This window comes from Syngnathus typhle, linkage group LG7 (assembly GCF_033458585.1).
Source record: "Syngnathus typhle isolate RoL2023-S1 ecotype Sweden linkage group LG7, RoL_Styp_1.0, whole genome shotgun sequence".
Taxonomy (NCBI): Eukaryota; Metazoa; Chordata; class Actinopteri; order Syngnathiformes; family Syngnathidae; genus Syngnathus; species Syngnathus typhle.
Window position 1 is genome coordinate 13534362 of NC_083744.1, and position 25988 is coordinate 13560349.

General features: G+C 40.2%; 4 protein-coding genes across 11 annotated transcripts in view; 1 reads left to right on the forward strand and 3 right to left on the reverse strand.

Annotated features, from left to right (window-relative positions):
- The first annotated feature begins 946 nt into the window (after positions 1–946).
- Positions 947–3502, forward strand: tmem170a (transmembrane protein 170A). The gene is made up of 3 exons (XM_061284048.1): positions 947–1185; positions 1643–1813; positions 2458–3502. The coding sequence occupies exons 1-3, from the start codon at positions 1074–1076 to the stop codon at positions 2586–2588; spliced, it is 414 nt and encodes a 137-aa protein (XP_061140032.1). The 5' UTR covers positions 947–1073; the 3' UTR covers positions 2589–3502.
- A 1485-nt stretch (positions 3503–4987) lies between these two features.
- bcar1 (BCAR1 scaffold protein, Cas family member) lies at positions 4988–16065 on the reverse strand. 3 transcript variants are annotated; one of them, XM_061284037.1, is made up of 9 exons: positions 15919–16065; positions 15515–15665; positions 13746–14024; positions 11640–12293; positions 11081–11227; positions 10212–10592; positions 9116–9979; positions 8366–8452; positions 4988–7689 (listed from the first exon to the last, which is right to left on the reverse strand). In XM_061284037.1, the coding sequence occupies exons 3-9, from the start codon at positions 13755–13757 to the stop codon at positions 7159–7161; spliced, it is 2676 nt and encodes an 891-aa protein (XP_061140021.1). In that variant the 5' UTR covers positions 13758–14024; positions 15515–15665; positions 15919–16065; the 3' UTR covers positions 4988–7158. The 3 variants fall into 3 exon arrangements, with proteins under 3 accessions (XP_061140021.1, XP_061140018.1, XP_061140020.1); XM_061284034.1 differs by having other exon boundaries at positions 15515–16004; XM_061284036.1 differs by lacking the exon at positions 13746–14024 and having other exon boundaries at positions 15515–16005.
- Positions 16066–16531: 466 nt separating this feature from the next.
- Positions 16532–22474, reverse strand: cfdp1 (craniofacial development protein 1). Of its 5 annotated transcripts, none has more exons than XM_061284043.1 (8): positions 22231–22474; positions 21796–21916; positions 20975–21203; positions 20351–20457; positions 19646–19771; positions 18682–18830; positions 17060–17227; positions 16532–16917 (listed from the first exon to the last, which is right to left on the reverse strand). In XM_061284043.1, the coding sequence occupies exons 1-7, from the start codon at positions 22295–22297 to the stop codon at positions 17091–17093; spliced, it is 936 nt and encodes a 311-aa protein (XP_061140027.1). In that variant the 5' UTR covers positions 22298–22474; the 3' UTR covers positions 16532–16917; positions 17060–17090. The 5 variants fall into 5 exon arrangements, with proteins under 5 accessions (XP_061140027.1, XP_061140026.1, XP_061140031.1 ...); XM_061284042.1 differs by having other exon boundaries at positions 16533–16917; positions 18682–18833; XM_061284047.1 differs by lacking the exons at positions 16532–16917; positions 17060–17227 and adding an exon at positions 17340–17748 and having other exon boundaries at positions 18682–18833.
- A 571-nt stretch (positions 22475–23045) lies between these two features.
- gal (galanin/GMAP prepropeptide) overlaps positions 23046–25988 on the reverse strand; it is a 9035-nt gene continuing 6092 nt past the window's right edge. For both annotated transcript variants that reach the window (XM_061283669.1, XM_061283670.1), the window contains 3 exons: positions 25393–25479; positions 24948–25019; positions 23046–24366 (listed from right to left, as the gene is read on the reverse strand). In XM_061283669.1, coding sequence (XP_061139653.1) covers positions 24305–24366; positions 24948–25019; positions 25393–25479 — 221 coding nt within the window. In that variant the 3' untranslated portion in view covers positions 23046–24304. The remainder of the gene's footprint in view (positions 24367–24947; positions 25020–25392; positions 25480–25988) is intronic.

Here is a 25988-nt window from a genome sequence, read left to right on the forward strand (position 1 = left end):
CTGAGAATTTTCATTTTTTCTTTTCATTAGATGTTCTGGAGCAGGTGGTGCGGTGCACTGGTTAGCACATCCACATCACAGTTCTGAGGTTGTGGGTTTGATTCCGCTTCCTGCCCTCCCTGTGTTTGCATGTTCTCTCCATGCCTGCTTGGGTACTCCGGTTTTCCTCCCACATCCCAAAAACATGCATGGTAGGCTGATTGAGCACACCAAATTGCCCGTAGGTGTGAGTCCGTGTATGGAAGGTTGTGTGCTGTGCGATTTGCTGGATACCGGGCGGGCGGACGGACGGATGGATGAGGATACCCATCAGGGTAAGTTAACCTCGAGCTCACAATTAGACTCAGAGTTTGCTGAACCATCTATCTGAAATACCTCCAATGGAGAAAACCCCAACCCATACTAGGAGCACAATGCACATTTAATTGAAGCAAAAGTATGACCAAAGCTTTTCTTTTTTTGCATTATTTTTAATGGTTGCGTTCTTTTTATAAAGCACAATATTGTAGAGTGACAGCTTCTGTTTTGAAAAACCTATTTTAAGACTTAAGATTGCAATCATGAAGCAAATTAAACTTGTCTGTCAATGCCCCAGTACACACAAATTATACAGCCTACTGTTAAACAATATTACACGTTAAATTTATTAGGTTTTTAATTAAAATTTTTAAACAAACTTGAAAGGCGAGTGAATCATGATATATGAACAGTTTTTGTGATGTCCACATTTTACTGTATTTGCCACTCAGGAATGACCTGACACATCTGTTCGTTGTAAAACATCTCGCCCATCACGGAAACACAGGAAAGTAGAACTGTTTAAATTACGTAGTTAGTAATATATGTATTAACTTTAATTCTTCATTCTGCAACCAGCGTAGGGTGCAATTCACACGTCGAACGGATGGCGGCGGTAATTCTTGCCAAAGTTGCTTGCCAAGGGCCAATTAACGCGAAGAAGCCGGTGACAACGAAGAAGTAGTTAAAGAGAAAGAGAAAAACAACAATTAGCAAAAGCTGCACAGTAGCTTTTACCGTTTCAGTCTTCCAACCGTCGAAGATTATCGAGAAATATGGACCAGTATGGCGAAAATGACATAATACAACAATTACTTGGAATGAATTTAGTACCAAGAAAAAATGCCACTCATCGATACAACGACACATCTCTCGCTGATTTCTCCGGTAGGTTTATATTTGCTGTGAATTACTTGTATACATCGTGTCACTATGATTGTAAATCAAGCAAGCCACGAGCTTCATATCCGAACCACACTTGTTCCTCTTGTGTTACAGCTACGATAAAATGAATATAATAATGCAATATAAACTTTTTTCGGGGGGCGGGGGCTTATTCCTAATGTAATGAGTTTAATATATATATATATATATTCTGTTGGAATAGGTCTCTTTGGGACACGTGATTAGCTCGGTAGCTTTAGCTATGCTGTCATTTTGCTGTGACCCTCCAATGTTTGTACTGATCGTGAGCTTTTTTTGACTGCTGGATTGGAGTCCACCTGTGGACACCATTTGATGATATCCTTTATAAAAGATATTAAGAACATTTGAGTAAGCCGGTAACCACACTTTGGATCAGTGTATGTGATGTGTTTTTTTTTTTTTTTGATCTCTTTAACAGAAATGTGGTATGGAGTTTTTCTCTGGGCAGCAGTCTCCTCTCTGATCTTCCACCTGCCTGCATCTCTGCTATCATTTGTTGCACTTCGACAGCACAAAATGGCCCGATTGATGCCCATTGCCATCCTCCTAATGGGCATCCTTGGTCCTGTGGGTGGAGGAGTCCTCACAAGTAGGTTCTCTGCCTTTGTGACATTAAATAGACGGGGGACACCATGAAGTGGTTGGCAGCCAATCACAAATCACATGTAGACGAACAATCATCCACACTCGCACCTATTAACGATTTGGAGTGCTCAATCGGCCTACCATGCATGTTTTTTTGAGGATGTGTGAGGAAATCGGAGCTCGGGGAGAACATGTAAACTCCACACAGGGAGGACCGGAGGAGGAATCAATCCCGAATCATCTGAACTGTGAGGTGGCCGTGCCAACCAATGCTCCACCATGGCGCCCCAGTATTTTTATTAATGATTGGCAAATGAAGCTTGAAGATGATTCATGAACCTGTTGTTGTGTTTACTTAGACCTTTACATGGCGCTGTCTGTTCGCCAAAGAGCTGAAAGCCCACCGACTTGCTATTTATTAAATCCCTCGCTTTAAACATACATTGCCATCTAGAGGAGCCAAAGATACAACTGGTTCATAAAGCGTCGTTTTCCCATCACTAATTTTTATCCATTAAATAATAATACTTCATTTCCTTAGGCATTTTAAATATTTCAGCGATATCGTTATCACAATATTCAACTCATGTTTTTCTCCAATGTCAATCAGCTCTAATTCAAATCTGTTTTCTTGTGTGTTTGACATAGGTGCTGCCATCGCGGGTGTTTACAAGGCAGCGGGAAAGAGGATGATCTCTCTGGAGGCTTTAGTTTTTGGTGTGGGACAGTCCTTTTTGATTGTTATTATATCCTTCCTTCGAGTTCTCGCCACCCTTTAGCAAGCACTGAGAAGGCTGGCCTGGCCTTATTACTTGTTGGAATTTGCTGTGGATTGGACAAATTGAGACGTGCTTGGCCTTGGACGTGTCTTCATTACCTGCTGACCGAGGAGGCCGAGAATGGATTCCTCTTGGCTAAAACGAGGAAAAGCAAATTCAAGTTAAAGTCCGACTACTTGTCAGTCATTGTACAGGACGACGTCCACTGACGAGGAATGTGTTTGGTTTTACAAAATGGCAATAACATGTTTACGCATCAAAGAGAACTTTTTCAAGATCATTTTAGATTTTTAAATGTGAATTCTAGAGTGATTTGAAGTCTATTTTCAACAGACTTGTTTATAATACACCCGTGTATCAACGGATCAGTCAGTGAACATGTTGTGTCTCCCTCCTGGCGTGAACTATGCAAGTCAGAATGTCGATTTACGATTTGCAAAGGAAAGAAAGAACTACTCACTGAAACTTCTTTTATGCACGTTTTCTACAAGCTAACGGCTAACTTCATTGCATGAAGAGACGCGCCGTTATGCAAAAACGGGGACATTATGCTTCTCTTTGGGTAATCTTGATTTTATAAGTTAACGTCCCAATGATCGTGAGCAGCAGCGGAGCCTCATTTCAACCCCTTACACTGAGTGCCAAACAGGGAAGAAATGGGTACTATTTTTAGTCTCTGGTATGACCCGGTCGGGGTTCGAACCCAGAACCTCCCAGGCTCAGGGTAGAGACTCTACCACTAGTCCACTGAGCTGGTAAACACTGTGGTATAGTGGTATAACACTTATAGTAGTTTTTAAATAACGTGTATGCATATATACGCCTAAGTATTGTTATCCAATATATCTATTGCAATTAGATTGCTGGTTTGAGATTTACTTGTAATATTATTTTAATAAACATGCTAAAACTTGTCTGGTGTTTTATTCCTTGTTTTTATTTTTTCTATTTCTGACATTTGGTTAACTCAGTGCTTCTCAATTAAGGGGGGCGCGCCCCACTATTTGAGAAGCACTGGCCTAGGTGACTGATTCACAATTTGGTTTTGTCTGATATCAGAGATTAAATAAAGAAAACCAACTGGCTGATTGATTTGTTTTAATTGAGAGGGAAAAAAAACAGCAAAAGCATTTCACTAGCTGACCAGGAGATGGCGACAGCGTGGCATCTGAAGACCATGGATTGTTTGTTCTGCTATAGCCTAGGTGACTGATTCACAATTTGGTTTTGTCTGTTATCAGATATTAAATATAGAAAACCAACTGGCTGATTGATTTGTTTTAATTGAGAGGGAAAAAAAAACAGCAAAAGCATTTCACTAGCTGACCAGGAGATGGCGACAGCGTGGCATCTGAAGACCATGGATTGTTTGTTCTGCTATAGCCTAGGTGACTGATTCACAATTTGGTTTTGTCTGATAATAGATATTAAATAAAGAAAACCAACTGGCTAATTGATTTGTTTTAATTGAGAGAAAAAAAAACATCAGCAAAAACATTTCACTAACTGACCAGGAGATGGAGACAGCGCGGCATCTGAAGACCATGGATCGTTCTGCTATGAAGGTTTAAAAAAAAAAAAAAAAAACGTAATTAGCTAGGGGTCAAAGGTCAAAGTTTACGGTTCAAAGTTCACCCAGGGGTCAAAGGTCGGTTCAAAGTTCACGGGGTCATGTGCACATTTTCAATTTTTAACTAGAGTTGAAAGTTCAGGGTTCAAAGGTCACCCAGGGGTCACCACGGGGTCACCGCGGGGTCACCGCGGGTTCAAAGTTCAGGGTTCACTTTTTTTTTTTTTTTTTTTTTTTAGGTTAACCTTTATTTAACCCAGTGCTTCTCAATTATTTAGCTCCTGCGGAACGTGAAAGGAGCTAAAACTTTTCACGCAGGTGTGTTTAACGAGGGTCACTTGGAAAACATATTGGAACGTGGCCCCTCGAGGACTGGAGGTCCACACCCCTGGTTTAACTGAAAAGTGCCACACCCGCCCTCACCCCCACTTTCTGATTGGCTGTTTGATCTGTGACATCACTTGGACACTCCATTAGGTACACCGCCATTTTCAAGTGTACCTAATAACAGGCCAGTTCATTAGGGAAAAATCATGGCCAAAGCTTAACTGAAACTGAAAAGTGCCACACCCGCCCTCACCCCCACTTTCTGATTGGCTGTTTGATCTGTGACGTCACAGGGACACTCCTTTAGGTACGCCGCCATTTTCAGGTGTACCTAATAACACCCCACTTCATTAGAGTGGCACACTGGTTGGAAAACCCTGCTTTAAACCTATGACAGAGGAATTGTCAGGAAACTCCTCCTACTAACAGCCATTTCATGTATGTTGCAGTCACTTTACCTGATGGATGGGAAAACGCTGTAAATAAACACGCTAGAATAAACTAACTTTGAGGGTGTACATTTATTACATTGACCACATCGCCAATGAAATAACCAATACATATACATACAGTTTGGGCAGTAAAGTGGCTGTCCCGCAATCCAAAGGTTGCAAGTTTGATCCCCATCTGACGCATCCTTGAGTAAAATATCAACGCTTTCTTTGCTCCTGTTATATTTTTATGATGACCATACTGCATAGTGTATAAAATTGTGGCAGAAAAGTGCTTTGGGTACCTTGAAGGTAGAAATGCATGATACAAGAGAAGCCTATTTATTTACCATTCCCTTTGATTAGTGGTTACCCAAGTGTGGTACATGAGTTATTTCTGGTGATGACAAATAATCATCAAATTAAATCAAATCAAACACATTTAAGACATGCAATAGAATTGACCACTAGAAACCTGTAGCGATGCATACAGCCTGTTACCCCCACTTTTAATCAATCAATGTAATCAAGCACAGTTCAGTTCTGTTAAAGTATAAATCATAGTACAATATATTTGCATTTAATCAAACTGCTTTTATGCACCTTGCTCATTGTTTATTTTTTGTGCAATGTATTTTAATTGAACCCTTAAGTACAGCTTTTTTAACCGCAGCTAATTTTTACATCATGCACATTGTTACAGTAGCTTGCCATAAATATACTTTTTCTTTTCGTCAGGAATAAAACTTCTGTTTTATATTTAATGAACACTTCTGCCTACTACGTTACTGTGTTTTAAAGTTGATTAGCGTAGTACTTAGATAAGAATTTTTTCAGGTGGTAGACAATACCACAGCTATTATAACATAATACTAGTGCACAACTTTATTTTGCATTTGAAACTACATTTTCATACTTTAAAGTGTAAATTCAAGGTGGAAAATGTTTTAACATTGTTTGTAGTATCACTAGTATGACTTCCAAAATAGGTTTAACAGAACGTTGACCTTGAACAACTCTGTTCATTCACATGAAATGTATAAAAAGTTTGAAATAAATGGCTTCAGTCTCATTTTGCAAAAGACAACCTGATTATTTCCAGGGTTGTCAATTTTGCATATCCATATTGAAACATTTCAAATTTAAACAATGATCATTTAGGGATGATATTGCAGTATTCTATATTGTGTTTATTGTGTTTCGAGTCAAGACAATGCAGAGGTTTTTGACACCACTAGCATTTGTATATGGACCTTGTTCACAGCAGTCATTTCAACAGTGTAAGACAATAATAGTGGAATCGTTCAAAAGACCATCCATCCTCTACCACTTTGGGTCATAAGGGCAGCAGCTTCAACAGAAAAGCCAAACTTCCCTCTCCCCAACCACTTCTTCCAACTCTTGTGGAGGGATCCCAAGGCAATCCCAGGCCAGAAGAGAAACACAGTCTCTCCAGCATGTCCTAAGTCTCTTACTGGTGAGACATGCCTGGAACACCACATCAGGGAGGTGTCCATCCTAATCAGATGCCCGAGCCACTTCAACGTGGAAGAGCAGCGGCTCGACTCAGAGTCCCTCGCGGATGACCGGGCTTCTCGAAGGGAGAGCCCGGACATCCTGCAGATGGCAGACACTCAAAAAACAAACAAAATATACGTAACCAACACAGGAATGAATGTATTTCTGATATGTACTTTAGTTGTCTAAGGCTTTAGGAGTACCGTGAGATCATTTACACACTGAGTGCAGCATCTTATGGCATGTCGTGCCTCAGCATCTTACACAAGGACTCAACTACTTCTACTGCGAATCAAAGCCATGACGTCCACCTGATCCATCTGTTACGATCACAATGAGTCAGTGTGTTATCAATGGAATTGCCCAACAACTCACAAACATCTACAATTTATTTACATATTTTCCCCACTTTTGCTCAGGGCCTGTGCTGAGTGATAATCTTATTTGACATTCTTGTCATTCTAGAATTTCTAAAATAAGACATTTTATCTGAAATCTACTCATGTATGTCAGAAAAAGTCACAGACTCTTTTGATCCAAAGTTCCATGGGACCTCTTGAGCTATATTACATAAAAGCATAAATAATGAAATGCAGTGGCCCTGTCCAGATGTTTTTCAGGTTTCCTCTGTGAATTATGCTGCTTGGCATGCACTTAGATGCCAGAGAGCAATTCCTGACTTTGGCATTGCTCTTTTGTCAATAGCATGTGATTCCTGGTCAGTCTATAGCGTCAAGAGCTGTCCAAGCACCATTTTAAATTGCTGTGTACATCCTGCCAGTTCCCTCACTTTTTCACTCATTTCCCTGGTTGCTCCAGGTGATGGATATTGCAGTGCTGCTGTCTTAGTACTGATGACGATGTCTTTGAGCTTATTACAGAGGGTGTTGCTGCTCTGACCTACCTCCGCTCGAACTTCAGGTGACTTGGCCTGACGGGATAGCGTGTCGCCAATGAAAACTAGCTTGTGTGCACTAAGGATGACGAGCTTGCTGTGAGCCACAAAGACCTTGGGCAGCTGATTGGAGTTGACGGCAGTGAAAAAGGCATCAATAGCATTGTTAACGGTTGTGAAGTTCTGCTCAGACTGCTCGAGGTAGAAAAGAAGAAGCTGGCGGTCGGCTTGGGACAATTTAGAAGAGCCATTTTGAGTAAGCGTGTTGCCTTGAGGATGAATCATTGATGGAACCCAGCCAGTCATGTCATTGTTGATGGGTCGGCTCACTTCCTGCTCGAGTCGTTCAAACTGTTTGATCTGTTATATTAGGAGAGAGAGAGTGTGGTAGTTAATTGCACAATTTCAATTGATATAAATCACAGTACTTCAAAATTTCAGTTTGGAACAATTGCAACCAATATGTGATTTGTAAGACTAATCACGATGATAGAATGCAGACCTTTCACCAATGCTGTATTACAAATACAATGGTGTAGGGGAAAAAAATTGCCCCCTTCCAGATGACTGATATTTTTTTACGTAAGACAAAGATTCTGTGGCCTGATAAGGCCAAAGTTGATCTTTTTGGAGGGTGTTGAAAAAGGGCATTTAATAAAAAGAAAATCATGCCAACAGTCAGACATATTGGTGGCAGTTTGATGGTCGGGTTCTGCTTTGCTCTTTCAGGACCTGGATGACTTACTGCAATGAATTCTGCTGTCATCACCGCTTATTGCAAACACTGAGTTTCAATAATTGGTACAAACACTTTAGGCCTCCTCCACCCACTTAATGACATCATCTTTCGGAATTGCATTTTATAGTATATTTAAATTAAATTACTTTTGTGATTTATTTTAATTGGTCTTATGCTCTCAATAATGTAAGTGCAACAAATCTGGGAAAAAAAAGAGAAGGTTTTAATTTGTGCCACACATTTAAAAAGATGAGTGGATATTTGACAATCTCAAAGAGGTCACAAAAACACACGCACCTGTTGTTGCTCCAATTGCGTCTTGTTTTTGATTATGCTGCCTTTCTCCATGAGCTGTCTTTGGCTCTTCTCAAACTCATCCTTACCCTGGCAAAACAACACAATGACTCCTACTTATTTGAGTGGTCAAGTGGTTGAATTACTTCTCTGGTTCTTCTATATCAAACAAATTTGTTTTGATATAGAAGAACCAGAGAAGTAATTGAAAAAGAAAAAACAAGATGAACCTAGTACAACTAAGTGGTTGAATGTTCACCACTGCATTAATGGTGGCTTTAATGTCTCAATGTGCCACACAGTTAATGTTACATAATGACGAGTTGTGTGAGGTTGAACAGTGACAGTATACATTTTTACCAGTCCTCATTTATCATTTAAGAGTGTTTTGTTATTCATGGTATATTTGTAGAATGGTTCATTTCTGCTTACAGTGTTTATTTTTGCCCCACCCACTACCAAACCTGTTTTTAGTCATTTCAGTCAAATACTTCTTTACTAAGCTTTAGATTCTGTCCTTTGTAAATGCTTTTAGATTCTGACATTTTTGTGTACGTATGAAATGTGCTATATGAAATAAAGCCGTCTTGCCTTAAATTACGTACAAAAAAAATATACAAGTTTTATGCTGTGATTTTCTTTATCACTGTATGTTGCTTAAAATGGCTTAGAACCCTAAATTGGTTAATATATGCCTCACAACCCTTTAGTCCACGTCTAACTGTATGTAATTGAATGATAATGTCTATATACCTGTAGATGCACATAGTCATAATCCTCCATCCATCCTTCCTCGGTGGTCTCGTAAGGACTGTCAACACCTTCCTCTTCCTCTGCGGCAGCAAACTTTGGGGGCGAGGGTAAAGGTCGTGACTGAATGCTTATCCTCTGTCCTGCTTGAGAGCTCCCACTTTCTGATCCTGTCACGTGAGAGCTAATCCCTCCTGGCAATGGAGGAAGCGGTACGTGTTGCTGGTGACTCCGTTTGAAGAGCAACGAGGCATTGCCATGGAGAAAGGAAGCAAGTTGCTTGGTGTCATCTGGGATTCCACGCACTGTCATTACCAGTTGATCTAAGACATCTCCACCTGGTTGTGGTTTGGCCAGTTCCGTATGTAACCAAGAAATGGCATCTAAACTCTGAGTCTGCAAAGTTAAACTCTGAAAGACCTCCTCCAACTTGCCCACTTGTCGGCCCAATTTGGTCTGCAGGGAGCGGTCAGTGGCCTGGCCTGCATTTGTTACGGCACCCCGAGAAAATTCAAGAAAGTCCCTGAGAGTGAAGCACACCCGGTCAGCAGCCTGGTGAATAGCTGGAAGATTCCCCTCCAGGCTATCTGGGCTACGCCAGTTGCTTGTGACGAATGACATCATTATGGAGACACTTAACTCAACGGCCTGTTGAAGGCGGGAAAGGCGCTCCATGGCCGGGTCCAGGTCTAGCAGAAGAGGTTTTCCAGTAAATGCGCCAGAGGCAGGAGATGAGGAGAACAGTTCATTGTCAGCGGCAGCGAGGATGTCTAAGGATGAAGCCGAATTGTTGCTCAGTGTGCTCCCTGTGCTCGAGGCAGAAAGTCGCTTGGATGCCCTGTGCGGCTCCTGGCCATCACGAACCACCTAAAACACATAACCATGTTACAGTCACTACACATTGACAGTGGAGTTCATATATCAATTGGTGCAGTAATCACTGTAATGGAATGTCTACAACGTAAAGGGCAGTCACACCACTGCTGATGAACTGAAGAAACAGTCATCTTGAGTGCCATGAGATATGCCAAACTTCGATGATTGGCCTTTGCTCAATAGGGTCTGGGTCTGTGTATTGCACATGAATTCTACCCCCTACCTGTGGTGGGACATCATAGATATTTGTGCAGTCTCTCTCTCCTCGCTCCTCTTGATCTCTTGGGAAGTCATAAACATCCTGGGTAGGTTGACCTCCATGGTGCACTCGAGTTGGAAAGTTGTATATTTCCTGGGCCAGCTGGCTAACGTTCTCTCTTCCTCCATGCTTTTTGGCGAACGTAGGAGGTGGCACATCATACACATCCTCAGGCATTGGAATTGGTTTGTGGTCTTCATTTGGACTACTAAACGTATAGTGGCCAGGAACAGCTGAGGTTTGAGGTTTCTTTTTGGTCAAATGGGATGGCACATCATAGGTCTCCTCTTTTATTAGATGAGTGACAGAAACATCTTTACTGACTGTGGGTGGGAAATCATAAACCTGGAACAAAGAGCAGTAGAACATACTGTCACATCAAACGACAAAGATGGATTGAGAAGCAGATGACTACTGCATAGGGTGCACTCATGTTGATTATCTTGAATATTTCGACATGGTCACAAGGGTTAAGGATCAAACCCACAACCTCAGGGTTGGGGGACAACCACACTAACACTACACCTAATAGTCAGCTGGAATAGGTTTAAGCTCCTTATCGGGGGATAAGCAGTATAAAATTAGATGGAGGAATGGATGGATGATCTATGCTTTCACAGACATGATTTACTGGAACAATTTCCTGTGGTCTGATGATACTACGATGAACTTATTCCATTCGGAATGTGTCACGCGTGGCAAACAGTTGAGGAGGAAAAAGTTGTCTTGCCTACAATCAAGCGTTGTGATGGAACTGTGATGATCTGGGGCTGCATGAGTCTTGCAGCTACCAGTGCTTCAGGTAAATTAGTCATCTGAATATATAAACTGACCTGCACGTTGTATTTGTCACGGGTAGGAGGGACATCATATACATCCTGCTGGGTTGAAAATTGATGCCTGGGTAGAACATCATACTTATTGTCTGCCTTCTCCGTGTTGCAGACATAGACCGAGCCTGGTTGAGTGACAGCAACATACTAAAAAGAAAAAACAGGTTAGAATGTATCAAGAGTCAAAGAATTACAAATTACTGGTGGCAAAGGTTTAATAATAGCGCTTTGTGCATGAATAAAATTAGCATGAACAGACCCTCATCATGGAATGCTAGAAGAAATCCATAAAAGCGACAACAAAAAGAGACTGAGAAAGTGTATGGCGAAGTACATTGAATATATTTGATTGGGGAAGGACAATGACAGTGATTGGCACAAATTCAGCAACTTTAAAGTTATAGATTGAATCCTGGCTGTGGCCTTCAGCTATAAAAAAAAGTGTTCTACAAATGGTGTTTTTCTTGTTTTCACCAAAACATTGCAATATGACTTAGGTTATTATGTTATTTGGCAGACTACATATTAATTATTTTCAATTTCAATTGATTTTCCTTACCTTACTAAGTGTCTTGCTATCCTCCCTGGTGCTCTTTTCCAGAAAGGGGGGCACCTGGTAAATATCCTTCCCAGTGCCTGGCAAAACTGAAGAAACAGACTGGGTGACTCCCTGGTTTAGCCCCAGACCAAAAGAAGGTGGCACCTGATAGACATCCTCCCTTGATATCGCAGACTGAATTGGTGTTAGAGCTGGGGCCTTAACGGTTGGTTCGGAGTTGACCTTAAGAGTTGTTCCACTTGGGCCAGAGGGAACTTGGTACACAATTTGAGGGCTAGGCTTGGGGCCATGCAATGGTGGTATCATGTAGATGGAATCTGATTTGAATGGTGCTGGATTGGGCGTGGAGTAAATAGATGGCATCGGTGTATACTGAGCTTGGGGTGCAGGTCGCTGCATGTGGGAGGTGGGACAGGATGGGGCTGGATCTGTCGTACTAGGACTTCCATGTTCTTGCTGTTTTTCGTACATGCCAACAAGGAGCTTGAGACGGTTGCCAGGGACAATGCCTTGGCGACCGTGAAGTGAACAGAGCCACCAGCCATCTAGTCCTTGTGTGTCACGTTCCAATACAGTCAGAATGTCCCCCTTGCGGAAGGACAGTTCATCTGGAGATTCTGCAGCATTGTCGTATAAAGCCTTTGCCAGCACATTCTGCAATAGACATAAAATAGACACGGAGAAACTTAAACCTGGATAAGGCCACGCTCTTTGACTTGTGACTGTGGAGATAAAGTGCTGCCGCAAACTTCCCCTTTTCTTAATCAAAAACAATCCTACACTGTAATAAAGCAGTCATAAATATCAAACAGCCAGACTCATTATCAAACAATACCAGCTTTATATCATCCATTTAGTACTTGAAAATGTATTTATGACGAAAAGAATTAGGGTCCATGACCAAACCGCGTTAGACGGAAAGTCGCATGGAATCGAAGCGTGTAAAATTAAGGTTCGGGTGTATTTTGAAGGTTGGTATTTTTTCTACTCTGTTATAGTGAGTTACTTTTGACACTACAATTCATATTGGAGCAAAAAAATCAGGAAAAGTGTAAATTTTACAATCAAACATTTACACGAAACTGTCAAGATCTGTCACAGTTCGTCTCCTTGTTTTAAAGTCTTACTTTCGGTTCGTGTGTCTGTGTGCTCGCCCCTCCTGTGTCTGCTCACAATCTATGTCATCGCTGTCACTTGCCTCTCGTTACCTGTCATGTATTTAAGTCCTGTCTGCGTGTTACTCCCTGTCGGATTCCTCTCGTCTCCCGTCTCGTCGCCTTGTTTCTAGTCTCCAGTCTGTTCTGTTCTAGTCTTTCTGTTCAGTTATTCACGTCCCTAGTCGAGCATTTATAGTTTATCTTTTGAGTTATTCAATAAACCCTGGTCCAAGCTGCATTTGGTCACCCAGCTCCAGTCACTTCATGACAGACATTACTTTTTCTTTTAATTTAACAGAGGATGCTAGGACTGTTCATCATGTCATTCATGTATGGTTGAATACATTTCTGTTGCATGTGTGCCGCTCTAAACTATGACCCTGAACTATAAAATTTGTCTGAAAACGGAAGGATTACGCAATGCTAGATTGTGTGTAGAAAATGAAACAATTAACTATTTGTCCTTGCAGTGACATAAGTGGCATATTAATGCTTTGAACGTGCATATTAAATTTGGATGTGTATGCTTGACTATTGGCCGATCCATGTTGTAAATCGACTAAATAGAATTACGCCCAGAATTATTCATACCTCTGGGGTATGTATTTGCGGGCTTGACAGTGTGTGCGTGTGTGTGTTTGTGTTTCCTTGTTAATGTGATAAACTTTCACTGCATTTAACATTTCCTGAACACCAAAGTGCATTAACTTAAACCTTATTATGTCCCATTTATTATGATTATGATTATATGATTATTATTATGACTCACAGGAGTCAATCAAAGGTAGGAATTTCAACTCGCTCCGGACACATTTTCTTTCTCTTCACACCGGAATCTCACTCACTTTTCCTGCCAAAGCACTTTCACATTGATAGTAAGTACACCAGAATAAAAACAAAATGCTAAATGATGAATGTATGACAAGAACACCATAAAACACATACTCACCAGAAAGTTCATTTTCTCTTGTTGCAGCTCTCTGAATCCTTGTAAAATATATTTCCAACCAATGTCATGAAGTTGAGTCTCCTTACCACAAGCTCCCTCAGTCCACGTATTTCCTACGTCCTCCCCCCTTTAGTCAGTAAATTTCTTCTCTTTTCTTGTGCAATCTTGCCCTCAATTATCTGGCAGATCCCGACACATTCTGCTGCTCTGTGATCTCATACGACAAGAATGAGACTGTTGTTTGTTACGTCTTGCCCCTTCTGGTGCCCTCCCTCTCGCCTGAGGAAGAGTGGGAGGAGTGTGTAACTCAATACGTCACTTACAGTTGGGTCCAGAAATGTCCTCTATCCAATCTGGCCACTAAACAATTTCGGTCTGATTGAATGGTTTATTTTTTTTAAGCATCTGAACCCCCCCTATCTTTTTAATGTGAAGGATGTTGCTTGCTATTGTAGTAACTCAAGTGGTCATTTTGAATATGCAATTCATTTTCTCATGGTTTCGCTATGCGGGAAGTACATCTAGCAGTATGTTTTCTCTCAGTGTGTCACATTTAACGCAAATCTATTTTATGAACCGCTTCTCCGAACAAGGGTCACAGGTGTGCTGGAGCCTATCTCAGCTGGGCAGTAGGTGGGGGACACCCTTAACTGGTTCCCAGCCAATCGCAGGTCACACATAGACAAACTACTATTTTCACTCACAATCTCACCTAAGGAGAATTTGGAGTAGTCAGTCATGCATGTTTCTGGACTGTGGGAGGAATCTGGAGTACTTGGGGAAAGCCCACACAGGCACGGGGAGAACATGCAAACTCCACACAGGAAGGCCGGCACTGGTATCAAACCCACAAACTCTGCTAACCAGTGCTCCACCTTGCTGCCCCGGATACTTTCTACACGATGCTAAATAAACTAAACGAAATGCTGCGCTAATAAATCACTATTCTGAAACTTGATGTGAAGATGTTCGCATTTCCAACTCCAACTTGCTATGGAGGCGGGAGCAAGACTAAGCTGTTTTTATATCCCACAGAGGCAGAGCGACAATGTCAAAATTCCGGAAGCGACGCCAGGATTCCCTGCTTGTCAAATCAAAAGGACAGAGAGCCAAATTCACATGCAGTGTCGTGTTTGACCTGAAGATGTTTTTTGGCCCCAATTTCAAGATTTCAACAAACCTGCACCAAAGGAATGACAAGGATGCATTAGTAAACACCCATTTATAGACTTTACAAGAAAAAAAAAGTTGATTTGAGAGTGGATACCCTGTAATGGGTGGGTGTTTTCTTCAAACATGACATGTTATGTAACATAAATATGCATATGAATAATATATCTTCATATTCCATTTGTAAAATCCCAAAAGGGTCATTCAAGCAGCCATCAGTCAAGACACAGAAATTGCATATATACAGTAGATCTTAAAAGTAAAGCTCAGATCACATATAAACAAGTATCAGTCTGCATGCCTGGCCTGCATGCTCTCCGTTCCCAGCATGTGGCTATAAAGTCAAGAGGGCTTCTGACTCTGAGAACATTCACTACACTACATCTTGTTACCAATTTCAGTAATAAAAATACATTTAGGTAGAAATTCATATATGGTTCAAGTTATTATTTCGCTGTAGTGGGTGGCGGTCTGACGAATGACAATTCCCTTCTTGTTTAACAGAAACCTCAAGGCGACATTTAACACAGAATACGATAGAATAATACACATGAAAGGGAAATACAGTTGTTACTGAGAGCGACAGTTGCCATACTTACGGGGACAGACATTTTGCTGGTTTATTGATCCTGGTTGTAGAACGAATGGTGGTTCCTTTAAGCCTTTTTCCACACACGGTGATTACTTAAGGCATTTTCAGCGGAAAAAGGTGTATCCATGGCTCCCAGTGAGTTCGTCCCTCTTCCTCTTCTAAAAATGTAATAATAATAAATAAATAAAAAAGAGCCAACTCAATTCGGCCTCGTTAAATCCTCGATAAAAGCTTCTTAATGTAACGATAGTGTTTTTACTGCAAGTCAGCAGTTTCGCCCTATTTCATTTACGTACGTATAACAACAACAAAAACGTTTTCGATTAAAATAAAACAGCAAACATTTGCTCGATAATAGGGAGCGGACGCTTGTCAACTGGAACAGTCCACCACATCTGTTGGTATATTTACCGACGAAACAGTAGGACATAAAGGGACCGCCTCATGTCGATCCAGTTCTGTGTAGGTCTGTGTCCAGACTCCAAACCTCATGTTTCTGTGTATGAAATAAAATCTTGCCTCAGTGACGCCTTTTTATGATGAAATGTATGGAAGACCATTCCCGCCAGTAAAGATAATATATATATATTTTTTTTGTATTTTTTTTTTTTTACAAGGACAGTGAGTTCGTTTCCTTTAAAACCCAAATGGCGCAGGCGGAAACGGAACATTTAAGAAAAGTTTGTGGAATGTATGTGCACTAAAGCAAGAGGACAAGACAGCAGTGACCCTCACAGTGATACAATGATGTGGAGTTCACAATTCAATTCACATAATTGTATTCAATTTTGTCACGTGCACGAAGCCATTGCTGCAGTTTATAAAATGTCGATTGCCAATACGAACTGCAGTAACATATTTCAATCTAGTACTTAATACTATCATTTTGATAGATTTGTCTGCGGCTTTTTAACCCTTCCAATTCTTCCAAGTAGTATAATCAATGACTGCCCCCCCCAAAAAACCCACACATTTTAATAGCAATTTCCTAGAAAATAGCAATTTTCTAGAACAGGGGTTGTCAACCGGTGGTCCGCGTCCCCCTAGTGGTCAACGGCGGTATTGCAGGTGGTCTGCGCAATTGGAAATTGAAAATGTTAACATTTAAATAAATAAATAAATATTAGGCTGGATTTATTTTCCAGCTAGTTTTGTTAATTATTTACCCATCCAAATTACGTCTAATGTCGCTGAGATTCCCAAAATAGACATACAGATGCAAATAAATAGAAATACAGGTCTCTCCTCCTCCTTCGGTACAAAATAAAATAATATTACGCCAAAGCAGTGGTTCCCGAATTGCTTCTTGATTATAATGGTGGTCCCTTGGTCCAGCTCAATTAAATTGAACAGCTCAGGAGTTGACCAGTTTATTCTGAGTGTAAACATCTTGATCTGTTTCGACACATTCTGTAAAAGAAAACAAAAAACATGGTTATTTCAACAAGATTTGGTACTGGGCTGTGAAATTAGGTCATTTTGTGGGACACCCTGTATAATTTATTAATCTATGACGATGGCATCTTATCAATAGCACACATGGCACGCTTACTGGTTTATTTCAGTTAAGGCTGTAGAACCAGTCACATGGGCTTGGCAAAGTCGTCCCGTCCCCCTTGTGGTTGAATCCTGGGTGAGGGGGTTAAATGTTCTTCTGCAATCTTGAAGAAAGGCTGCACAGGGGTGTCCCATTTTAGAGGGTCCTGATGCAGGATAAATTCTGTGTTGAGAAAATGGCTACGATTTTAGGATTATACAGATGGTATTCTGGGTTTAAGGGTGAGTTAAGGATTCAAAGGGCAAAGTCAATTTAACAATTCATAACATGTCTGTTGAAAGTTGGACACACATGCTGCTTTATTTTTAGTAGGCGGCATTACACTGGAAGTTTCGATTTGATGTGTCAACGTTATTACATACACACAGTAATGATAATAGAAAAACAATTGATAACTAAAAGTAGCAGAAGGGTTGACTTGATATTGCGCTCCTAGTTTCCCATTCCCGCAAACCAGATCACTTTCACTGACCGTAGTACAGAGAGAATCCCTGACCTTGAGGTCACACTATTACAAACTCAATTTCAATAATGAAATGTACCCAACACAGAAGAGCTGAATACAGAGGAAATTATAGTCTGGTGGTTATGAGGAAGGTTTCATGTTTTTTAGACGCACTGCTTTCTCCATCTCAAATTGTCTGTGATCAACACGCTCCAAGAAGTTCTTCCGCTCCACATACCTTAATAGACAAAGGAGAATAAGAAAGGTTTGAGACCATCTTCACAAATCCGCAAACTTCCCCCTTTCCCGATCAAAACCAATCTTATCTATCTGTGAACCAGACACCCCAACTTCTTATTATCAAACGTCTTTAAATTGGTCACGGAAATTCATCAAATCACTAGCGCTAAGGTTTACACGCTAGTCATTTAGGTTCGTATGGTGCTTATATCATCCATTTAAAAAATTACCGTACTTTCCGGCCTATAAGGCGCACCGGACTATAAGGCGCACCTTCAATGAATGGCCCATTTTAAAACTTTATCCTTATATAAGGCGCACCGGACTATAAGGCGCACCATTAATGCATCATGTCAGATTTTTAATCCAAATCAAATCATTCTCCATTTTATCCTTTTTATTTCAACTTCAGACGGAAACAAATTACTTTATAATCATAGAATAATGATCCATAGTCTTTTTGATTCATGATTCATAGTCTTCAGCGGGCCACTTATGATTGATTTCATGACACAATGCTTTGGGCCAGTTTAAATTTAGGAATTTAGTCCATATATAAGGCGCACCGGGCTATAAGGCGCACTGTTGGTTTTTGAGAAAAATTTAGGTTTTTAGGTGCGCCTTATAGGGCGGAAAATACGGTACTTGAAAAAGTATTTGCATCGAAAATTGGGGTCCATGACCAAGCCGTGTTAGACAGAAAGAATTGGAATTGAAGCGTGATCGAGGTTCAGGTGTTTTCAGAACTAAGAGCAGTTGACAGTTACTGTAAAATAACTTGACAATAACCACAAATGTTAAACATTCAATGGATAAATGATAAATACAAAAATATACAAAATACAAGAGGGTTTTTAAATATATTTCAGAGCTGAAAGTTACAACAAAAAAGGGATTACACAGATCATCATAGTCTCTTACCCTTCTCTACCTCTGTTGTGGATTGCCAGCTCCTCTGTGATGCCCTCCTCGTATTTAAAAGCATTCCAGTCCAACTTGGACTTCTCCAGTGTGCTCATTTTTTGTTTCTTTCCCCCAATACGACTCAGTAAACTGGACATCCCTGCTGGCCGTTTGGAACTGCTAACAAAAAATGGGAACATATCTCTTTAGATTTTATACAATCACTATACAGCTTGTCTTAATAGATAATACAGTATCTCAAAAAAGTGACAACACCCCTCTCCTTTCTGCAATGTTTTCATAATATCTTGTCATGGGACAACACTGAAGAAATTACACTTTGATACAATGTTAAGTAGTCACTGTAGAGCTTGGATAGCAAAGTAAATTTATTGTTACTTCAAAGTAACTCAAAATACAACAATGAATGTGTAAAATGCTGGCAACAAAAGTGAGTACACCCCAATTTAAAATGTCAAAATTGAACCCAAAGGTCAATATTTTGTGTGGCCACCAGTTGAAGTTCACTGTAAAACAGTACACAACAAAAACAATTTTCTATTTCAAAACACATGGCTCAAAAATCCATCTTCTGTCATTCTTTTAGATAGAAACTATTTTAGATAGAAACTCTTTTTTTATTTTTAGGTCAAAAACTATGGCTCCATAGGAAAGCCCTGCCTGCTGCAACACACCTGATTCAGGATATGGCTCTTGTGAGACAAGCTTCCCTACCTATTGTCAGTGTTGTACTTGAACCAGTTCAATGAACAAAAGATCATGAACTCGTTTATAGTTTATATTATGAACTAATTGTAGCGCATTTTTGCTTTGTGAATGTTTCTGTGAACGGACGGGCTCATTCTGTGGCCAATGAACGGTGTTTGAAGGGCAGTTCATTTTTGTTCAAGATGATGAAAAATCAACATTCGTGCCCTTTGCCGGTCAGTGCGATACGGACTTAATGGTTAGTGTGGTTTATCATACTGTACCTGGGGACAGGACAGGATGATTGGCTGGACGATGTGGGATTTTCTTCATCTATTTTTTCTGTTGTACATTGGCTCTGCAAATGTATTTTTGCTTCTTTGGAGTCTGCTAGTACCTCTTTATTGACCCTAACAAAGCAAGAGACAGTAAATATGCAAATTGAAGGCTGCAGAAAACAAAGACAAAGAGAAAAAGAAAATACTTGGAAACAAAATATATATTGCAGATTGCAGATAGAGAATAGAGCTAAAAAAGAAAAGAAAAAACATCTTATCACATGCCTACATGAGCGCACATAAATTAGACAAACCTTTGGTCTACCAAGTGTCAGCTTTACATAATCAATGAGCACATTGCTTCATCATTTTGCACGTGGGTGGTGCACAGCTTGTTGAAACTTATTTGGTAAGGTTCCATGGCAGCTGCCAAAAATTTTATGGATCGATGTTACAGGAGCTTGTCGGACCTTGACCGCTTGTGGATGTGGTTTTGTTAATGGTCAACTGATTAATGCGGAATTGGGCAAAATGGGCTGAGAACTTTAAAATATAACCTATTAAAGAAAAAATGATTTTTGAGCATATCAATCAACATTCCCGCCCACTTATTTTTCAAGCGCTGCACTAAAGCTGTTTGTGATAACGACAGAATGTTTTATTATGTTTTGGAAAAACAAACATTCTTGGAGGGATAATGACATTTTGTACCTGACTTCTTCTCCAGCAAAATCAAAAACTTTGACAATGGTGACTTTTGCTGGATTCGATTCCTGCGATTCAGTTCTCTTACAAACACTAGAAACAGAAGAATGAGCCTGAAGCATAAGAAAAAAACAGCTTGTTAGAACTCCAAGAAACGTAAGTTCCTAAATACCAAAAATCCAGTTACGAATACGCACCCATGTATTACATATACACTCCCTCAAAGCATTCTCCCTGCTGTATTTGTGTATTATACAGTCTTCAGATTTGCTGAATAAAATAAACATCCAAAATACACCAATTTAGTGTAAATGCATTTGAAACCAGGCTAAAAAGTAGAGTACGCTCTTTTTCCCAAGCAATTTTACAATTGTATTTTCCAAAATCTTGTTCTTGCACTATGCTCTTTTAGCAATTTTAGTATGCTACTTTAGATTTCTACTTTCATTTGAGACATATTTAACTCTTTTGTTTTTAGCTGCTTTTAAATGCTGTGCTTTTAATCCAAGCATATTTCAGGGGGTGGGGGCAGTGCCCTCTGGGACGAGGGCACGACAAAGAATTTAGTTTACAATTTCATTTAAAAACATTCAACAGCTGGTATTAAACATTGCATTATGGCTATGTTACCTCTGGTGTGGCATGAATTGGCAATGCAGCCATCGATGCTTTTGGTCTGGGGGTAACATCAGACAAGAAACGAGCCCAGAGGTCATCTGATTGCTTCTTTTGTGCAGCTTCCTGATTATTCTGTGTATGTGTCGGTTCTTCCTTATCTTCCTGTAGCGCCTGAGCTTCTTCAGTGACACCTCCATTCGTCTCCTCTTTGTCTACTTTCAGCACTGGTTTTGGCCTTTTTCTGTGGAGAATAATAGTTCATTGACCAAGATAATTCTGTAAATACCTATATACAAACTACTGTTCACAAAATGTAGTGGGAAGGCACTTAAAAATATAATTTCGTATCCTTTTTCATCACATTATAATATGAAATTCGCCTAAAATATTCTATTCGGGCGGCACGGTGGAGCCCTGGGTACCACGTCCGCCTCACAGTTCAGAGGTGCAGAGCTTGATTCGGGCTTCGGCCTTCCTGTGTGGAGTTCGCATGTCCTCCCCGTGACTTCCCAGGTTTCCTCCGGGTACTCCGGTTTCCTCCCACATTCCAATACCATGAATAGATGGGCGACTGACTTGTCCAAATTGTACATAGGTGTGAATGGTTGTTTGTCTGGATGGGCCCTGCGATTGGCTGGGTCCACCACTCCTGCGACCCACGTGAGGATAAGCGATTCAGAAGATGAATGAATGAACAAACGAAAAAATTAATGATAAAACTAATCATGTATCGAACCGTGGGTCATAAATCCAAAACGCAAACCACATCTTAAATGTGGTGGATCGTTTAAGTCTACATTCCCATTTACCTTTCCCCTGCCAGGTCAACCAACCTCAAATTGCTGTCTTTTCTTCTCCTCTTAGTAATTTTGTCAGGATGCGGCACATTTTCATTTTCGTCCAAAGGCTCTTCCTTTTCACACTCATTGATATCATCCTCGCTGACATTATCATCTGAGGAGAAACACCAAATTAAGAATAAAAATAAAATTGATTTTTCACACGGAACACTAGCAAAACAACACATCAAAACACAACTTCATAATATTTGGAATATAATTTGCTGTCTTCATTTAATGGACGAAACGTGTTAACGCATCACTTGCACAAGGATGTCAATTTCGTTGCGGTCAGTGCACAGGTATATACAGAAACACATGAATGCTTAAATTCAACTGTTAATGGCGGATAGTTAAACTGAGGCCAAACATTAAATGCTCAAATACACAGACGCCGTGTTTACGTCTTTGTAAGCGGGCTGTTCTCACCTGATGGAACGTAATCAGCATCTTCACTCGATAAATACCCATCAGAGTCATCGTCAGAATAGTTCATCGCGCCTTCTGATTGACTGACGGGGAAACGAAATGAAAAGGCGATACAAGCGTCAAAATTATGTGTTTCGAATACAATCAGATACGGTACATCTGTAATATTTCTTCGTCAATTCGTTAGACGATAATGAAAACATGAAACCTTCGCCAACAGCGCATGCGCTAGTGTTTCTTCTTTGTCGTCGTCGTCTTCTTCTTCTTCTTCTGCATGGCAACTAACGTTGAGGTGCAATACTGCCACCTACCATGATGGAAGATGTATAACTATCCATTCTTGATAATACAGGTCTTAAAATAAATAAGTTGCTTAATTTTAGACCTTAAATCAGTTTTTTACGCCGAGGAAAGGATGTGTATCCTGAATATATGAGTAACATAAAGATTAAAAAGTAAAGCCTCATTATCCATTGTTTTGCTGGACCGCTTATCCTTCACAAGGGTCACGGGTTTGTCGGAGCTGGCGAGAGGCTGCTCGCAGCAGAACCACTGGGTGGACCTGCTCCAGAAACAGTCCAGTCCACCAGAATCAATCACGTCACTTCAGTCAATCAAATGAGTCGTTCACTTTGCAATCCAGCGATTACCACTTGCCTCCACTTGAGGGCAGGCTGGCTGTGGAAGCCTGGCCCTGAGTTTCGCCACAGTCCTCTGTATTCAAAATTGTTCATAAAGAAAGATGTCCCAATGATTATTTTATTTTATTTTTATTTTTTTTATTTCATGTCACCTTCGATCCAATGATAGCACAGTAGGATATTAAAGTACAGAAGCAAGAATCGGTGTTCTACATTGAATCATCATCATGTGTAATCTCATATCATCAGTTGATATCATCGGTTCTGGGAGACAACCAAGCTTTGCTAAATACAACAAGTGTAGGAAATACCAACATATATCCCCTAAAGCAGGGCTGTCCAAAAATAAAAAATCAAAGAATGCCATTGAAATTCTTTATCTTTAATTTATTAAACACACTAAAACAAACCAATCAGTGCACCGACAGTAAAACATGGAGTAACGCATTACTTTATATTCAGGAACTGCGTTGCTACAGTGTGTTTGGAAATTCTGCAGGGTGAAATATTAAGACTATGAAGAATACACCTAAATGGCTGACCAATCTCAGAAAACTGAGTTTTGACAATGACCCAAAACACAGTTAAAATAGCTTAGAATGACTGACAACAAAACATCAGACTATTCTGAAGCACTCTGATATTAATCTCAATGATCATCCGTGGAAGGATCGGAAACAGACAACCTGGAGAAGGTACCCGTAGTATCAATTGACAGTTTTTTTTATGAGGAGAATTTATAGTTCTAATTACAGAGATTGATTGGACAATGGCCAATCCTCAGGAGAAGAGCAACAGTCCCCAACTTTCTCTCCATGTACAGTCTAAACATTTGGTCTCAGCATGAATACAATTTGGCATTGCTTCTTAAGAACATAAAAATAAAAACTGTCGTGTTTTTCATTGGGCCGGGTAGATTTAACCAACACCTCCTGTCTCCTGTCTTATATTACAATTGGACCCTATGGTGGCTGACTCCTGGCTCCATTTAACTGTTGCAAAGGTCATTGACCTACAGTGTGAATGCTAACATGTAGTTTAATGGAGTCTGTTTCACTATTGACTTCTATCAGGATAAGATCACACTTTGTGGCCAGTTTGTACGGACATCTAGGATATGTATAAAATATAGAAATAAATTGTGTTGCATTTCAGGAAGAATCATGACATATATTAGTCATCTTTAAAAACTCCTAATTTTGTCACATTGAGTACTTCCTCCAATTTGTTTTCTCCTCACTGTTCTCCAGTAAGCTAAATCTAGGAAAGCTCAATATAAAACTAATACAATGCAGAAAACAAATTCTGGGTCTGCCCGGACGTTACAATTTGATCATCAAACTTTGGACATCCCTGCTCTAAAGTTAACTGAGGTTCTATCGGCAAAAACAAAATGTTGGGTAAAGAAGGGTGGACAGCAGAGAGTGATGTGGCTATGGGTTGGCCATTTCATCCGATGTTACAGAAGAAGTCACACTTTGCAAGGCTCCCATTTCTGCAAATTTCAAAAATAACTTTAGTTGGTTGTATCTACGTCCGACGTTCCCGACCTAAGCACCCTTGCGTCCTCATATGTCCTGTTATTCTGTCCTTCAATTGTCCGTCCTTGTCATTTTAAAAGGGCATCCGACATTGATCTGTCCTTCTGTTCATTGTCAGACCGTGAAGAAACAAAAGAAGTCATGGTGCCATAGTTGAGAAACAAAATTTAATTAAAACGGTGGATTGCATATATCAATGCTACAAAAGTGCTTGACAAAGCCCCACATAAACTTATTTTTATTTGGCTACTTTGACCCGGATAAGTATGATAAAAAAAACAATTCCGGCTGTCCTCAGTCCGTCCTTTTTTTTTAATCTTTTTTGTCCCTCGTCCTTCGTTAATAAAATGGGCGTCCGTCCGAGACAAAATGCCCAACCCTGAAATTGGTCCTTGACTTTCCCGGGTTGTTTTGTGCAATTTCTTTATTTATTTTTTTACAAAACAACCCAATTTTTAACTGAGAAGTTTTAAGACTATCAAATAGGCTATTTGCAAAATATTCATAACACCCCTGGCAGAGACAATATGAATACCTTTAAATTTGAGGTATGTCAGGAAGTCAATGACAGTGTGGACAATGTCCTCTTCCGCTTTTCTTTGGCTACCTGTGAAAAAAAGAGTAACAAATGACCGTATTCACATTTTTGGACCACCAAGGAGACAAATTCAAGCCTTGGAATGCCTTGGGATTCCTTGAGATGAGCTGGACGAAGTGGCTGGTGTCTGGGCTTCCCTGCTGCCCCCGTGACTCGAGAGGATTGATGGATGGAGGGATGGATGTAATGGGTGGTTGTTTGGATGATGGATGGATGGATGGATTTAATTACCAAGCGCATATTGCATCTACTCATGAACTGACTTAACTCCTCATTGAGTGCTACTTTTTTTTTCCTGAACAGTACAGTATATTGAACTTGGTGGTGTGACCCATGGATAAATATTAGAACGTCAAACATATATTATGCACCAAAAACCAACCTGTTAGGACGTTTTCCTCCCAGTCCATGTCTCTCTTCCCAGCAAGACCAGGCTTATCTCCCAGTGCTCCATAACCATCTATACCATCTGGACAAAAGTAGAGTTAATTGTCTTTGTCAAGGCAATAAAAGGCATGCTATACATACTTATATATATATATATATACTATGTAAGTATATACTTAAAAAAAAAAACATTCCAGTTTTACAACCTTGTGCTGATTCTGTACCACAAATAGCTTTAAAAAGTGTACATTGTTTACATTTACAAGATGACAGTGAGGTACTATGCAAAATTAAGTTGCTATTGGCTTCAATATCTGAAAGCAGTGCACTGTCCCGGTGTACATAAAACATGCATTTAATGTTCATGGCATGAACTCAAATTGTTTCCCTCTGTGCGGTATTTACATTCACAAAGCTCGGTGGTGAGGCACTATGCAGATGCTTGTTCATGTTTCTTTGTACATTGTGATTTGGCATTAAATAAGTGCACCCCCCCTCTCCAGCACTCCTGAATGGACCTTACCAGGGAGGCTGAAGAGTGTGATCCCCTCAATGGTTGCAACACACCCTCTGGTCCCCCATCTTAAAACA

Bases quoted from the DNA above. Each gene is read 5' to 3' on its own strand.
- tmem170a (XM_061284048.1), top strand. From the start codon at position 1,074: ATGGACCAGTATGGCGAAAATGACATAATACAACAATTACTTGGAATG. The intron at 1,186-1,642 runs GTAGGTTTATAT...TCTCTTTAACAG, and splicing joins ATCTCTCGCTGATTTCTCCG to AAATGTGGTATGGAGTTTTT. The intron at 1,814-2,457 runs GTAGGTTCTCTG...TGTTTGACATAG, and splicing joins GGGTGGAGGAGTCCTCACAA to GTGCTGCCATCGCGGGTGTT.
- bcar1 (XM_061284037.1), bottom strand. The intron at 8,453-9,115 runs GTATATAGACAT...TTGTTTTGCCAG, and splicing joins ATGACTATGTGCATCTACAG to GGTAAGGATGAGTTTGAGAA. The intron at 7,690-8,365 runs GTGCGTGTGTTT...CTAATATAACAG, and splicing joins CGCAATTGGAGCAACAACAG to ATCAAACAGTTTGAACGACT.
- cfdp1 (XM_061284042.1), bottom strand. From the start codon at position 22,297: ATGAACTATTCTGACGATGACTCTGATGGGTATTTATCGAGTGAAGAT. The intron at 19,772-20,350 runs GTACAAAATGTC...TTGCTTTGTTAG, and splicing joins TTTGCTGGAGAAGAAGTCAG to GGTCAATAAAGAGGTACTAG. The intron at 17,228-18,681 runs GTAGAGAAGGGT...TTCTCAACACAG, and splicing joins GCTGGCAATCCACAACAGAG to AATTTATCCTGCATCAGGAC.